At 41.8% G+C, this 15,820-nt stretch overlaps 1 protein-coding gene across 1 annotated transcript in view; it reads left to right on the top strand.

Moving 5' to 3' along the window:
• Positions 1-709: 709 nt before the first annotated feature.
• KMT2C (lysine methyltransferase 2C) overlaps positions 710-15,820 on the top strand; it is a 201,783-nt gene continuing 186,672 nt past the window's right edge. The window contains exons 1-2 of the mRNA XM_050891342.1: positions 710-769; positions 881-1,066. Coding sequence (XP_050747299.1) covers positions 882-1,066 — 185 coding nt within the window. The 5' untranslated portion in view covers positions 710-769; position 881. The remainder of the gene's footprint in view (positions 770-880; positions 1,067-15,820) is intronic.

Consider the following 15,820-nt stretch of genomic DNA (forward strand, 5'->3'; position numbering starts at 1 on the left):
GGAGGAGGGCGGCGGGCGGGAGGGCTGCGTGTCTATGTGTCGCACTGGCGGGGGGGGAAGGAAGGGAGGCGGGGGGGGGGTACACACCAGGGCAGCGGCGGCAGCGCCGGGATCCCTTCTCCACCCCGCGGGGCGGGGGGAGGGAACCGCCGCCTCCTCCTCCTCCTCCTTCCTCCTCCCCCTTTTTCACCCTTCCTCCTCCTTCTTTCCCCAAAGTTAAACTTCCTGCTCCCGGCCCGGCTGGGAAGGGGACGCGGAGCCCGGCCGGACTCAGCCCTCGACACACACAACAGCTGGAGCTGTCAAAACTTCCTCCGCTCGGCCTCGGCCCCTGCCGCCTCCGCCGCCGCCGCCTGCTCCTCCTCCGCCCCCGGGGGCTCTGCGCGGGGGGAGGGCGCAGGGCCAGTGTACAATGAAGCGGCGGCCGCCGCAGCCGGGCAGCGCAGGAGCCGGAGCCGCCGCCAGCTCCCGGGGCCTCTGAGTGGGGGGGGGGGCGCCCAGCGGCGGGATCAGCCGCCTCTTGCTCGCTCTCTTCACCTCGCCCGCCACCTCCCCCAGCCCCGACAGACCCCGCCGAGCCGGGGAGGGGGTGTTATTGTGTGTGAGACCCTTCCTTCCTCTGCGCTCTTTCTCTTCGCCCCCCCTCCCGCCCCCCCCCCCCCCCCCCCCCCCCCCCCCCCCCGCTCTCCCCATGCTGCTCCCCCTGCTACCTGTGCTGGTCGGCGGCGGCTGAGGCCAGCAATGCGAGGCGGAGGTGGAGGAGGCGGAGGTGAGGAGGAGAGGAGCCGCGGGAGCAGGAGGAGCATCGGGATCCCCATCACCATCCTCATCTTCATCCTCATCATCATCATCCATGTGTCTCTCTCGTCCTGCTGACTAGGATGTCAACGGAGGACAAGAGTCTGGTGGTGGCGGTGGTGGAGCCGCCTCAGCAGCAGCAGCAGCAGCAGCAGCCCCCCGAGCCTGGAGCTCCCCCCCCAGCAGCAGCAGCAGCAGCCACAGACAAAAGACCTAGGGGCCGGCCTCGCAAAGATGGCGCTTCCCCTTTCCAGAGAGCCAGAAAGAAGTAAGTTCAGCGTTTGTGTGTGCGAGGCAGAGAGGGGCAGGGGGCAGGCGGCCAGGCGCAGGCAGAGCTGTCAGCGGAGCCTCGCTGCTCGTCGCCCCCTCCCTCCTGCCTAATGCCATTTTGAGAAGGGCCCTTCTTTCTTCTCCTCCTCTCCCCTTTGCACTTTCCCCTCCTCCTTTTTCACCTTTGTCTTCCTCCGCCTGCTCTCCCTTTTCCACTTTTCTTTCACCGTCCCTATTCCTTTCTTCTCCTCCTTCTTCGGAGTTTCTCTTTAGCTCTTCCCCCTTCACCCTCTTCCTCCTTTTTTCCTTGCCTTTGCACCTTCCCCCTTCTCCTTTTTGGGTCTCTTCTCCTCCAGGACGCTCGGCTGCCTTCAGCGTCGTCTGGCTACTCCCTGTGCTTGACGGTAGTTCCTCGTCGCTTTCCCTTTTTATCCCCCCTCCTCTTTTGGGGAAAGAAAAGACGGTTCTCGGCGGGTGGCGAGGAGAACACCTCCGCCCCCCCCCCCCCAACTCCCCCCAAACACAGGCGGGTGCGGACGCGCACACGGAAAGTTGGGGCAGGAGTTTCTTCGCCGCCAACCTCGCCGTGTGCTCGGAGGTGGGGAGAGGCTGGCGGCGCTGGGGGAGCTGTCAGGCGGCAGCCTCTCACGGAGGGACGCGCCGGCGGGACAGTGGCGAAGCACAACAAACACAGGCGGGGGGGCGGCGGGGGGGGCCTCTTCCTCGGCTCTGGCAGATTTCCCTTCACCGCGGCCTCTCCTCGCCGGGGGCGCGGGCGTTCGTTAGCCCCAGCGGCCGCGGCGTGCCGCTGCCCCCCCCGCCCCGAGGGAGCCGCTCCTCTCCCCTCAGCCCCGGGCGGGCGCGCAGGAGTTCCCGCAGCGCGGGGAGGGGGAGCCCGCCGTGCCAAGGAGCGCTTCCCCGCTGAGAGAGCCGGGCACGCCGGCGGGTATGGCCGCTCCGCCGGTGATAGGGGTGAGGTGCCGAGCCAGGCTGGGCTCGGAGAGGCCTGGTGGCCGGCTTCGGTGGAAGTGCGGCGGCCGCGCTGGCTGCGCTCCCCGCGGGTTATTTTTGAGTAGGATGGGTCTTGCCATGGCATACCTGATGGCAGCGGTAATAGTGCAAGGGTGGGCGAGCACGTTTTGAGAAGAAACGTAATGGTTGTTGGCGAAATAGCCTCTGCGCTGTAGAGTCTGTTGGAGCCTCGGGGATTCGGAGTTTGTTTCCCTTTGTTTTGAAGGGACGCTTTCAGTTTGACACCCCTTGAGTGTATTTAACCAGGCGAGTTGCTGGCGCTTCACCCAACGCCCACCCCAGACCTCGCCGTCAGTTTCTGAATCAATCATTTAGGTTGGAAAAGACCGTTTAAGATCATCGAGTCCAACCGTAGTGTCACAGTGGAAGTCCAAAACACTAGCAAGGGATTCTGCTGGGCTGGACCTAAACGCACGCAAAGACTATGCTTTCCTCTATTATAATTTGTTTTTACAAATATATGTTATGTAAATATCCCAGGACAGAACTATCATTAGTTTGGGATATGTGGACTTTTTTTTTTGTTGTCGTTGATGAAAGTTTCCCTTCAAAGATTTTAATGTTCATCCCCTGGTTTTGGTGGAGATGCATTGTTTGCAGCTCCCTCTCTTAATTATCTTACGTATTCGCTTGATACAAATTTTCATATAGTGATAGTTGAAAGTACTTGGCAAACATATACACGCAGTGAAGTTCTTAGGTTCATCTCCTTTATGCTTAGTTTTACATACTTTGGTTTTATTTCTACATATAGAATCCAAACCTTACATATGAAACCTTCGAATATTTTATTTTAAAAGAAGTTTTAGGAAGAAAAATGCAAATACAACTGAAATGTACCAGTCTGCACAAAAAGCAAAATAGTGTTGTGAAAATTGACATATCTTGTAGGCCGGTTTGAGGTTGTGTCCACGCTCTTGATGGAAAGTGGGTGCTAAAGAGGTAATTCCTTTTTTTCAGTTAGGTTTTTGGTGTCATGGCAATATTGTTGACTAGTTTTAGAAGGAAATTAAATTTTCGTGTAAAAATATGCACTTACGCTGACACAACTGTGTTTGTGTAAGAACCAGAAATGAAATTAGCTGAGACAAAAATTAAAATGAATCAATACTCTTTTTCTTCACACTGTGATTGTTCCTGCCTGGTGTGGTGCTAAGTGTCCTTCTGCATCTTTATGGAAAACCCATAATGTTGGTAAAGGCGTTATGACATAAGTCATAAATGCTTTTAAAACTAGGGTTTTGTCAAAAATAGTTATTTTCTAACTTTCACAGAGTAGGTATAGACTGGTCTTTTTTAGTTGCATCCATTTGGGGGAGAAAATGGTTTTATTTTCTAAGTTGTGCTATTTACAAAATACTGATTACAATTAGCTAAGCAAATGCAGAAATAAAATAAGTAGAAACATTTTCTATTTTTTTCTTATGACTGCTTGGTCCTGTCTTCCTTTTCACTTCTGTGCTTTCCAGTTGGATTAATGTGCCTCATGTAAACCAGATAAAAGAGCATATGTCAGACCATTTTCTGTACTGTAATCACATGTCTAAATCACTATTAGCCAGTCAAATTGTTCAACCGCTTTATCCCATTATAGGAAATGTTCCACTGAATGTTCAGTATAAAGGCAGTCTAAGCAATGATAAAACGAAGAGCCCTGCATTAAACCGCCAAAGCCAAAACAGAGTAATTCCTCAGCTATGGATGCCTCCATTAAAGAACAATACCATATTGGAGAATGCTGTAGGTTGGTATTTTACCTTCTTAAAGGCCATGTTTTTATGCAAATTTGATAAGTTTAAGCAGACAGATGGAAAACTGCCTTGAATCTGCTTCTGCGAGATGCCAAGGATTCTCAACTCTCCCCAGAAGTAGGCTTATGGTTAAGGGAGCACAGGGTTCTTCAGTAGGACAGCTCTGCGCAAGTCTCTGTTATCCTGTGTTTTACCTGGTTATCAGTAAAAATGCCAGTGGTACTGTGGACACAGGTATGTATAGGGAACAGTTGAGGTTTCCTATAGGTGATGAACCGGGAATCAGTGGTGTTAGTACCTGGAGAGTGACTGATAGTAGAGCATGATGCTAGAACAGCTTTTTATCATTGTTTGAAGGATATAGCTTCATGAATAGCATTGTCAGGAGACTTAATCTTAGGTGAACAGTTCATTTTTATTATTTATATTGTAATTGTGCCTAGAGGCCAGGGCACCATTATACTACATACAGTACAAATGCATAAGCAAAGATTGCTTCTGCGCAAACAATTTCTTAATTTAAATGTAAAGATAAGACAGCATGTAAATGTAAGAAATGTATTGGGAAAGCACAAGGGAGCTGTGAGAATGCTATGAGCAAAAGAACATGCAGAAGTTCAAGTACCCTGGCTATCTCGGCATCGGTGAATGATTCATAGGCAGATTCAGACTTGGAGGATATATTTAAAGGAGGGTAGCATTGTCACCCTGAGGATTTTCACAGACAGCTTGTTTTCTGCCTGAAGTGCTAGACAAACATTCATATTCCTTACATTTTGACAACTGGGTATCTGTATAGAGCAGCGGTTCACATTTAAGAGGTAGAGCTAGAATAGGCCATGCAGAGCCTTGAAATTGAGAGCAAGTAGGTTTTTCATGATATGGTTCATCAGGAAGAACACAGAACTATAATCAAAGCAATGAACGAGGAAAATATTTTTGTAGTATCACCTTTCAAATGAGTTTAAAAGGTGGAGAGATTGCACTTATGAAAGCCAGAAGAAGAGAATAAAGTTGCTTTACTGAAAATGCAACGTGGTGTAGGAGAAAAAAACTTTCAGGTGCATGGTTAAAAAAGAAGTCTTGCTGGTATTGTATAGGAAAAACAGAAGTAATTAGGGGCCATCTCATCGTATGGCCTGAAATATTGGAAACTTAACTTGTGTACTTGGATTATACCTCAACTTCCAGGCTATGGACCTGAAGGATAGGAATGTGATCAGAAAGAAGTTGCAGGGGAGGAGTATTGGTTCTGTTTTAACTATATTGTCATTGTATGAACAGCTGGTTACTCATGAAAATTTATCAGAATAGTATTGTACAGGTGCAGTAAACATTTTTGTCATCTATTTTAAGTACTAGAGCTTTCTTAATCTATACAGGTTATAAGCAGCACAAACTGATGTAGCTTCTTAGCAAAAATTTAGTAGCAGAAGTCTCATTGATTGTGATCATGATAACAGTTACTTTGTAAGTCAGTATCTAAGCTCATTTTAAATTTTATTTTCAGCATCCATCAGACTGATGTATATTACAAATTATTTTTGCAAATGTGTGTAGTTTAAAACAGCATAGGATAATGATTTCAAAAAGCATGAAATTTGTGGAAAACTTTTTGTGTGTTTATTTTTAATTACCTATGTTTTAATTTTCATCCTAGTTTTTCATTACTTTGGCCAATATAAGCTGCAGTAGGTTTTCAAAGGCCATAGATTTCACACATGTAGATAGTTTTGAGGATACGTAAGCATAGCATTTTTGCCAGGAAATGATTATTTAAGAATTTTTATCATTACTTTAGCTGCATTTGTATTAGGGTAGGCTAATATTTAAAGATATCTACACTCATTTCAAAAGAACCTTAATGCGTTGGATGGATTCTCTTTATAGCTCAGCTATGTTTCTTTAGTTGATCACACACCTTCTATGTGATACTTACTTGTTTCTTTACTTGCCTGCCCTTTTCTCATTTCAAAATTTAACATTTGCAAATGTAATATTTATATTGTGTTGTACAATAAAAATGTTCCTAAATACATGTTCACAGTTAGGGAAAGTCATTACTACTTGGCAAGACTGAAGTCTTTCTATGGGTGGGCTTTGTACAGCTATTGTACGGATAAGGGTTAAGGGATTAAAGCAAACAGTGGCCTATACTTCTGCCTGTACAAGCCACGTATCAAAATGTTTGGCCAAAAGCCAGAAGGTACATAGTAGATCACACAGTGCCAAGAGATGAGGCGTGGGAGTAGGCTTCGTGATTAGGACATGACAATGGCTCTTTGAAGGCCTTTCTAGTCCATTGTAGAACAGGAGCGGGCTATGTGCAGCAGGGTCCCATGGGAACTTTGTGCCATTTTCTTCGGCAGCCCATGCTGCATCACCTCCTCCATCATATTCATATTACCAAGCAATTCCCCAACTGTCTTATGTAGTCCTTGCATAGGAGCCTGGCTTAAACTGCTCACAATACTATTTTGCCCAGGAGGTAAATGATCTCTGTATTAATCTTTTGATTTTGAGTTCTTGATAGGACTTACGTGATGGATGACTGTGAAAGTTGTTACACATAGTGGGTTTTATAGAATTGTTTTGCCACGTTATCAAAGTTGTTAAAATGTTGATTAACGTGGTGTCTTCACTTGTGTCTTAAGGGCGAGTGAGATTAGGCTTAATGTTGGAAACAGGTATTTTTCTATAACCTTAGCCTACAGTTTTCACAATTTGAAACAGACTGCACTTGCAAATGAAGAATTCTTCAAGATCTTTTTTTTGACATTGCAGTTGCTAGTTTGTTAATGTTTGTATTTGATGATCCATTGAACTTCTGTAGCACTTGTCATGAGAGGACCTCCAAGAGTGATCAGACAGTATCATGACAGACCAATTATGACCACAGTCTGTGAAATCTCAACATATTAGGTATATTGGTCATAAGGCATGTCTTTGCAGAAGTAGGGATAAGAACCTAGTCTCTTGGTTTCTACTCTTTGAGTCATCTGCACACCAGACATCTTTTCATCCTGTATTCAATGACACGGGAGACTTCCCAGCTTAAAACAATAAAACACTTCAATTTTCTTGGCTTTGCTTGGATATTTTGTGGATATTCTTTTTTTTTTTTCTTTCTTGTTAGCGTGTTCAACTCCTGCTAACCTCTTGTCATTGTTCTTTCATAAGATAAGTAACTGGAAATGGACATTTCTACCCTTTGTCATCATTTGAGTTGAGAGATGGTTTTCCAAGGCAGTTGGCTTGCTGAGAATAGGTAAGCTCTGCCTTTCCCAGGCCGGAGTTGTTTTTTTTCCCCCCTCGGCCCATCTGTCCCACAACAATGTTGGAGGGGTAGCAGGGTCATGTATAACTAGGGGAAATAGAATTTCCTTATCCACCACTAATGATTGCTCCCTTATGTTATTATGCACTGATGCTGTGGATTTAACTTTTTAAGAAATGCTGTCGTAGGTACACTAAAATGTTATGAAATGGTAAACAATTAAGCGACTAACAATTTCAAAAAATATTGAAAGCTTTTCTCCTTTCTGTGTTTAATATATTTGATTACCAATTCATGCAATCTGCATGATTCATATACAGATAAGCGAGATTTTACTGTAGCAAGTACTGTTTGCTAGTAACTTGCATTGAATTCTGCATTTTTTGTTTTATTTTTTACTGTTTTTTACTGGAAGGATGGTGCTAGACATTCCCATTCCTGCCATTCCTCGGTTAGTCAAAATAAGTTTGGGCACTTGCTTCAAGAACTACATTGAGTAAGTTCTTCTAGTAGCATTGGTGCTTTTGAAAGAAAATAAGATGAAGTAGGAAAAAGCCCTTAAAATCTAGAATACTTATTACTTAGAGAAACATAGGCAGTGAGTGTAAGGAGTGCATCAGGTGGTTATTTTCCCCAAACACCATAAATCTTAAGCTGGTTCTGGCAGGGAAAAGAAGCAGCAGTGCTGCCCTCCCTCCGCTACCAGCTGTTTGTTCTCTCCCCTGTGCTGACCCAGGCGTTTGTGTAGCCATGTGGTGAACTGCATTGGGAAACTGATCTGGGTTAAAACTAACCTGGCAAAGAAATGTGTTTGTGATAGCATGAGGGAGGACGCCAGAGCAAGCGGCAAGGCTGGGGAGAGGCAGAGTGACGGCTTTTGGTAGCACTGCCAGCTTAAAGTAGTATCTGCGAAGCTATAGCCTCAGTTGTCTGAAATTTGAGGGTGTTTGGTTTTTAGCCTGACTCCTTTGAGTTCTTCAATATAGGAGTTCTTACAGGAGATTGTGAGAGATTTTTACAGCCTATAGTCATGTTATATATGCTGGTTGGTTGGTTTTAAAAAAAAAAAAAAAATGCTGTTGAGAGGGTTCTTCACAGCATATAGACAGATGAGTTGTTCTCATCTAACTGATTCTTGCCCCAAACATTGGCATTGGATTAAATAAGGAACTTCACTTCTCACTTTGATCCTCAGAATCATTCTTAAATTGAATATGCAAATTACCCTAAAATAATAGTATAAGTAAAATGTTTTATGTTAACAAAAGTTGCTGGTATTCTGAAAGCTCCTTCCTACAAGTATATAGGCATTATAATAAAATCACACGAGATCTTGCTTCTTTCAGAATATTCTTCCCTTTCACATTTTTGGAAGTGTTTTTATTAAATCACACATGCACCAAATCCTGTTGCCAGCCATTCCAATATAAATATATAATTACCTATTTTCAGTGCTGTATTTATCAACATTCTAATTGCTTTTCTTGAAGAAACTGCTGGAAACCCTATCAAACTAGGATGTTCCGCCCCCCAACTTTTGGCTTCGGGCGGGGGGAGGAAAAAAGAGGCCTTCTTTCTTTTCTGCTGCGTCATTACTGACAATAAATTCTTGCCAAAAATAGTTTTAATTGGGCTATCAGAAAAAATCAGCTTTAGAAAAGTTTACCAATTTTTCATTTTGCCTGTTACATTTTTATATTCCTTGGAGTATGTGCAGTTCAATCACCTGTATGGCACAGTAAGATAAAAGGAATTTGTGGTAACAAAGACGTGGTCCAACTGTGCACTCTCTGCCGCTAAACGTTTACTGGCATCTTATGTGACTGTTCGAGAGTACCATCTGGAAGCCTTAGCTAATCCAGAATGACTTCTGGAACATCCCAAGGTTCATGGTACCTGGGCTATTCGATAATGGTGTCTACCCTCCTGTCTTTGTCTGGCAGTGAAGACTGTCTGTGGGGTTCTTAGTGAAAGTTTTCTCAAGAAAACAGGATTGGATGGCTCCATATTGTTATTAATAAAGCGGGGAGCTATGCTGTATTAAAATTTGGGAGATTTATTAGTAAGCCATTTCGTAAATATAGAATGTGAATTATTTAGGTTTTTTCCTGAAGTGTGGAGTTCAGAAGCACAATGAAATTCTTCTAAATAAAATGAATATTTAGTTTTGCTATGTCACCACAGATGAATGGAACTGTATGGCCAAAAAAGACTTCGGGGTGATCTTGTTCATCCTTCTGTATTGTGTATCTGTACCATTTCTGACAAATGTTTCTCCAACTTGTTTTTGAAGTATTTGGTGAATGCAATTCCACTGCATCTCTAGGCAATTGGTTTCAGTAACTAATTTTCTAAAGTATAAAATAAATATTCTTTACTGCTGATTAAGCCCGTTTTGTCTTGTATTACTCAGTTAAGACTCCACAGCTGAAATGGAGAACAATTTTTATAATAAACTTTTATTTATTAGGAGATCGTCTCCTTTGTTCTGCACTGAACAAGCCTAACCTTTATAGCAACATAATGTTGACTTACCTGATTTATGCTTCGAAAGTTTGCTAGTCTTTATTAAGTTTCACTTGGTTGATATGAACCACTTCTCAATTTATCAGAATGATTTTTATTAAGATCTTGTCCTCTAAAATGTTTATAGCCCCTGCCTCAGCCATATGTTGTATGCAACTCTTCTACATGTGTGAATTTTCTCATGCAGGTCCTGGAGGAAGGAACTTTATTGAAATGTTCTCCTGCCTTAATTGAAAATAATTTGCAAATAAATACTCTTTGAGTGCTCTAGTTCATTGTTGCCGACCTGTCTTAGGGCAATTTCACCAGGACTGTATTATGGAAGATGATCACTCATAGTTTAGAGATTACTTCTGTTTGTTTCTGAAGTATAGTGTGAATTTCTTCCAGTCCTGCTGACTTGAATTTCCCCGATTATTTAGCCTAATAACAAAATCAGTTTTTAGTATTAGCTACAATAAATCTGTTTTATGAAGGCTGAAATACAGAGAACGGCATTTGATTCTGTTTTGTTATCCGTTTGTTCTTCTTTAACATTGTTATGTACTGACTTTTGTGTTTTTATTCTTACTTCTAAAATATTTCTGAAACTTTGTTTTCCTTTTATATTGCACAGTGGTAATAATGCATGCTGTGCTTTTATCTCTTCTGATTTTTATCCCTGACAGTTTATGCTGTTCCTTTATATTCATTAAAATGCCCTTGTTTCCATTCCTAATGTGATTCTTTCTAGTTTCAGACCCTTATTACTGGCTGCTTTTGATGCAGCCCGTATTGTTCATACTACATTTCCTATCTCTCCCCTGCGTTGGAATACTTTGCCATTGTGCATATTCCAGTACAATAACTGCCAGTCCTCCTTTAAATCGCATTCTCAAGAGATTCTAGCAACAAGTTCAAAGAGTTTGTTGAAATTTGCTTTTCTTATTTCAGTTAATTGAAGATAAAAATTTGTTCTCCTTTTTCTACTGCTCTCATTTTTTCCCCTTCCTTGGCACAGTGAATGCTTCTCGTTACCACTTGCAGCCAAATCACTGTACACATTGAGATGTTTAAAATGGAGCCTGCCCTAATAGAGTGAAGTGTGAAGTAACTGCTCTTCTGGCATCCTCAACTTTGTGAAACAGTTGTCCTCAACATTTTCACAAACATGTTGGGCTGTTTGTTCTGTTATTTTGGTTTTCTATTAGACGTCTGGATGATGAAGGCCTCCTCTTACCCTCAAGATACGTGCTCTGAAAGCTTCTGTTAATTGCTTCAACCGGCTTACCATCTTCCCCTCATTGGTCAGTGGAAGTTTTTTCTCTCCCGGCTTTTCCAGTTCCTTATTCCCTAGTTCCCATTCTCTGTTGCTTATGGTTTTGTTTCTACTCCAACTTTTTTCCCTTCTCCTCTGTTTTTTCCCCCCCTCCTTGTAATAAAAGCAAGTGAGTATAGTATTTTTTTCTTACCATGGCCCAGTGAACTGCATGAGACTAGAACTTCACTTAGAAATGGGCCAGATGCTTTTCATTGTTAAGAAAGGCTTGGAAGAGGGAATTTTGAAATAAAATTCAAGTAAAGAGAAAAGAACTGTTCATTTCAATTTCCTTAAATTTCACAATTTATAAATTGGGCTAATTCATGGCTGTGCTTGTGTTTTGTATTGATTAGTGGCATGGTTGTAGCATGTAGCTAGCAGTAGTGTTCCGGCACCTGAAGCACTCAGCTTCTTCACAGTGGCCGTGTCTATGCTTGTAAAAAACCCAGCAGGGAATGTTTGGAGTCACTGGACGCCATCGTCCCTGTTGTCAGATTATTGCAGCGGTTGCTTGTACAGTTTTGACCTGGGCCCGCCAGCACTCTTCCAAACGGTTCTCAAGGCTGGCCCAAGGGTTTGGGTGGGCCACGCACCGTTGCCAACATAGTTTACGTGTGGCTGCTTTGTTTGGGAGTTTGAGAATTAGATAGCATGGATGTAGGCTGTTTTGTGCTAGTTGGCCTCAAGGCCAACATCACCAACTATGTTTAATTTACTAGTATAACTATAACTGGTGGTTTGTGGGTTTTTTTTAAAGGAGGAATTCAATGAAACTGATAGAATTCTCCTCAGTTTTACTTTCAGCCTCCTGGGCAAACACTGTGCCACAGTTAATGTTCTCTAACCCGTTGGGATGTAAGTTTAGGAAGAACAGCTCACAGCAGAATTGCTCTAGAGGGAGCAGAGGAGATGGGATGTACAAGCCGTAAGGCTCTGGGAAACGCTGGCTTTCAGTGCTACTTCAGTCTTCTGACACACAATTTTTCCTGGTTCATGTTTTGCATAATTAACCTTGCATCAGGCATCCTGGTGGAGAGTTATACAAAGGAAAGTGCAAAACAGATTCAGCAGGAATTCTAATTTATTTTTCTGCCTGTGTCTTCCAGAAACCCTTTAGGAGAGAACTGGGCCCAGAAATGGGGGGGGGAGGGTAACTCAGGAAATAAATGATCTGTAAGCAAGATTATTTAAAGAAATTATTTCCCTGAGGTCTTTCATGTAGCAGTAAGGGTTGGCTCATGGCTGGCTATTCTGTCGCCTCTTTTTGTAACGGAATGGGAGAGTATTCTTTGTCCTATCGTGTGCTGTGTACAGATTGGAAATGCAATCATTTCTGTTTCGAATGTGTTTGTTGGTAAAGAATAAATACAAAAACTTGGTAAACTGACTCACATATTTTGTGTGCTCTACATGTGGTCTTCTCAGATAAGGATACACTGGTAGAACAGAACAGAGAAAGTACTGTTGATTGTGTACCTACTTTATGGACAAGCAGAAAATCTTGATCTCAAGGCTCATTAACCAGATGCTGTCAGTGGGGGTTTAAATTACTGGTAACTTAATGTAAACAAATACTGTTTTAAGAATATTTTCAGTTTACTTTTTTCAATTAATGTCTCTTTTTCATTTTACTTGCTTTAGAGTGTCTTGATAGGCAAAAAGAACCTGTTTGTAAATTCTTAGCTTGACCATGTGATTTTAAAGGCTTTTTTAGACTAATGAGAGTTTCTTGTCTATACTTAGTTAACATGCTCACACTTCAAAAAAGTCAAGTCATAACTGTCTTGGACATGTATGAACTTGTTGTGTTGACGCTTGGACTCTCAGCTATCCTGTAAGGTGCACTGTTTTCCCTGTTTGACTAGAATTTGGGAAAGTATTGTGATAGACATTTGTTAGCTGGCTTTTATCTAAAGACTACAAAGGTTGTTAGATCAAGTTGTTGAGTTTTTCTGTTGGGTTTTTTGTTTGGTTTTTTTTTTTTTTTTTTGTCCCCCAATATGTAGCCCTCAGTATGAACTTGGGGCATATACAGCTGCGTGGATGGGACCATGTCATGTGGTGTGGGAGCATATTCTATAACAGCTGTTAGTAATGGGCCTTGGGGACAGGGCAGAGACTGAATTCTAGCTCCTGTAGTCATGCCACCGAGGTTTCTTTTTCAGCAGTATTGTGATGGTCTAGTTTCTATCGGAATTGTTTTCTTTCAAAGCTTTAAAAGAATAATGATATTTATTTTACTACTCTAAAGTAGCTTACTAATGAATAAGAGGACATATACTCAAATTCTGCTGAAGTCTTTATGCTTAGTCAGAAGAGAGAACTAGGTGTCTCTGAAATGCAATTCAGAAGGACTAGGGTCTGAGCAGGAAGTTCCTTAGAGCCGTCTAATAGGAAATACTAGATGAAGGGGTTTAGGTGTGATTTAGGCCATCTGAATATCACCTTTATGCCCTGATCTCTGTTGTCTGTACTTGGTTTGTTCGGGGCATAAGTTATTTCGAATAGAGTCCCACCATCAGATTTCAACACTGTGTATAATTACACAGCTATGTAAACAACAAATTGAACTTCAAAAATATTTGTAAACCATTTTGGGAACTGACTCTGTTTGACCTGCTTTAAGCAGGAGATTGGGCTAGCCGACTTTCAAGGTCTTTTCCAACCTGAGTTATTGTATGATACTGTTCTATGAGCATCCCTTTTGATGGTCATGCCCATTATTTATGTTATACCCGTTGCTTTTACACAGTGAATTATGTGTAATAACGTTTATTTTGTAGAAGGTGTTTTCCTGTATTATTTCTTGAAAGAAAATAGTTTACTAAATCTCTTTGTTTCATTGTCTGTGTTCCTTATTCCCTCTGTCACCTGATACTTGCTTTATCTATTAATCTGTGTGATTCCACATATACTAAATAAATTATCACTTCCTTACTATGTTTTTTGTTCAGAAGTGGTGTCACCTGGCATTCCAGATTTTCTTCTTAAGGAGTATGTTTAAAAGTTTATCTGCTAGAAAAGGGTAGGGCTATTTTGATTACTTTAAAGAAAATATGTCAGAATTTGTATTCTCATTGGATTTCCATCAGGTACTGTTGAAAACAGTTTTGTCCTGCCTGTGCTAGCAGCTAACAATGTATGTCATTAGCAATGAGTCATTTTCTGATGGCCCGTGAGTGTTCAGGTGTTGCCTGTTTCTACCTCTTCTTGAATTTGCTTTTCAACTTGTGGTCTATTTGTCTATATTGGTTTTTAGTCTTTTCTGAATTCATTTGCTCACTCCTTTATTTCTGTTTCTGGTAAGCAGTACTACATTATCATTTCAGTTACGCAACAGAGTTTACCCATACCAGCACTTAGTAGTAGTCTAAAATGACACAGGTCATGAGACTCTTACCTCTTGTGCAGTGTTTCTATAAGACAGCACCACATGCCATGCTTCTTCAATACCAGGTAAAATAGTGCTGTTGGGAAAGTGAAGAAGTGAGTAAGGAAATCTGAGATTTCTCGAGGTAATGTGAGATTTGAAGACCTATATTTTTTATTTCAAATATTTTTTTCAGAAATGTTTTTTAACCTGATACAGCCTATGCTTCTCCATTGATATCACTGTTTGCACTGTGTTACTGGATAAGATCTGGTGACACTTCATGAGCTCAAGCTACCTTGAGACATCTATGCTGATGTTCTGTGGGAAGATATCAGCCATAGAGGCAAAAGGGTACACTCCAGCTTGTTGTTCGGGGTTTCTACCTCAAATTCACATTCATCAGTGAATTAAGTGTAATGGTAGGCTTTGCATTCAAATGTCCTGTTCTGCCATCTCCGTCGCAGGGACGGTAACTTTTGGCTGAAGCATGGAAAGACATCAGGGAAGAAAGAAACCTTGAGCCTTTTCAGTAATACTTGCCAAAACTTGTCTGTCAAAGCCCTAAGAATGGACAGAATTTGATGCTTTCTATGTAGAAAGCTATTTCATTTACCTAACTTATATTACTGTTCAAATTTTATTTCTAACAGCATCCTTGCTAGATATGACATCTTAGATGTAATGGCTTTAAATCAAATCTATAATAGTATGTTTACATGGGTATGTAGTTAATGCACAAAATGTGTTTCTTGGCTGTATGACGTGCTGCTGACCTGTCTTGGGTTCCAGATATGATCTGGTTCATGCTCACAAGAACAGAGAGCGCAGGGAAGAGGAAAAAACACGGTTTGGAACTTTTTTTTTTCCTTTTCTTTCTTTCTTTCTTTTTTTTTTTTTTTCACTTTTCGAAACGGAGTCTGTCTCCAGAGACTGTCTTAGTACAGGTTAGAAATGAAGAACTTCCAAACCCCCTCAAATGCAATAAAAAAAGAAGTCAGGCTACTTCTGTTTAATCTATGCTTTGGCATGAAAAGTGGAATTTACAGAGAAACTGTATTCACAGAAGAGGGTGGTTCAAGCTGATGTGTAGCATGGAAGCATAAAAGGGTGCTAGAAGGTAAATTGCCTTTACATTTCAGTAGAATTGCTGGGCTAAGGAAAAATATTTGAGTTTCCTTTTCTGCTTGTTGTCCTTTTGTAGCTAGATACTTAGGACAATCTCAGGTTGTTGTGATCCTATTATAATATTATTAGAAACCCATTGAAGATCTTGGAAATAGCAGGTCAGCAGAAGTTAAGAAGAAACAAATGTTTAAAAAAGACAAACACATTGTTGTGCTTCTTAATACACTCATCTTTATATGTTTTAAAATCAGTGAAGTACCAAATCAAATGTACAACCTAGCTATTGTAACCAAATAATACTTCCGTTGTGAAGCCTGTGTCTCTTATTTGTATATGTATTGCACCTGAAATTTAGATTGCAATATATT

Source organism: Gymnogyps californianus, chromosome 2, assembly GCF_018139145.2.
Source record: "Gymnogyps californianus isolate 813 chromosome 2, ASM1813914v2, whole genome shotgun sequence".
Taxonomy (NCBI): Eukaryota; Metazoa; Chordata; class Aves; order Accipitriformes; family Cathartidae; genus Gymnogyps; species Gymnogyps californianus.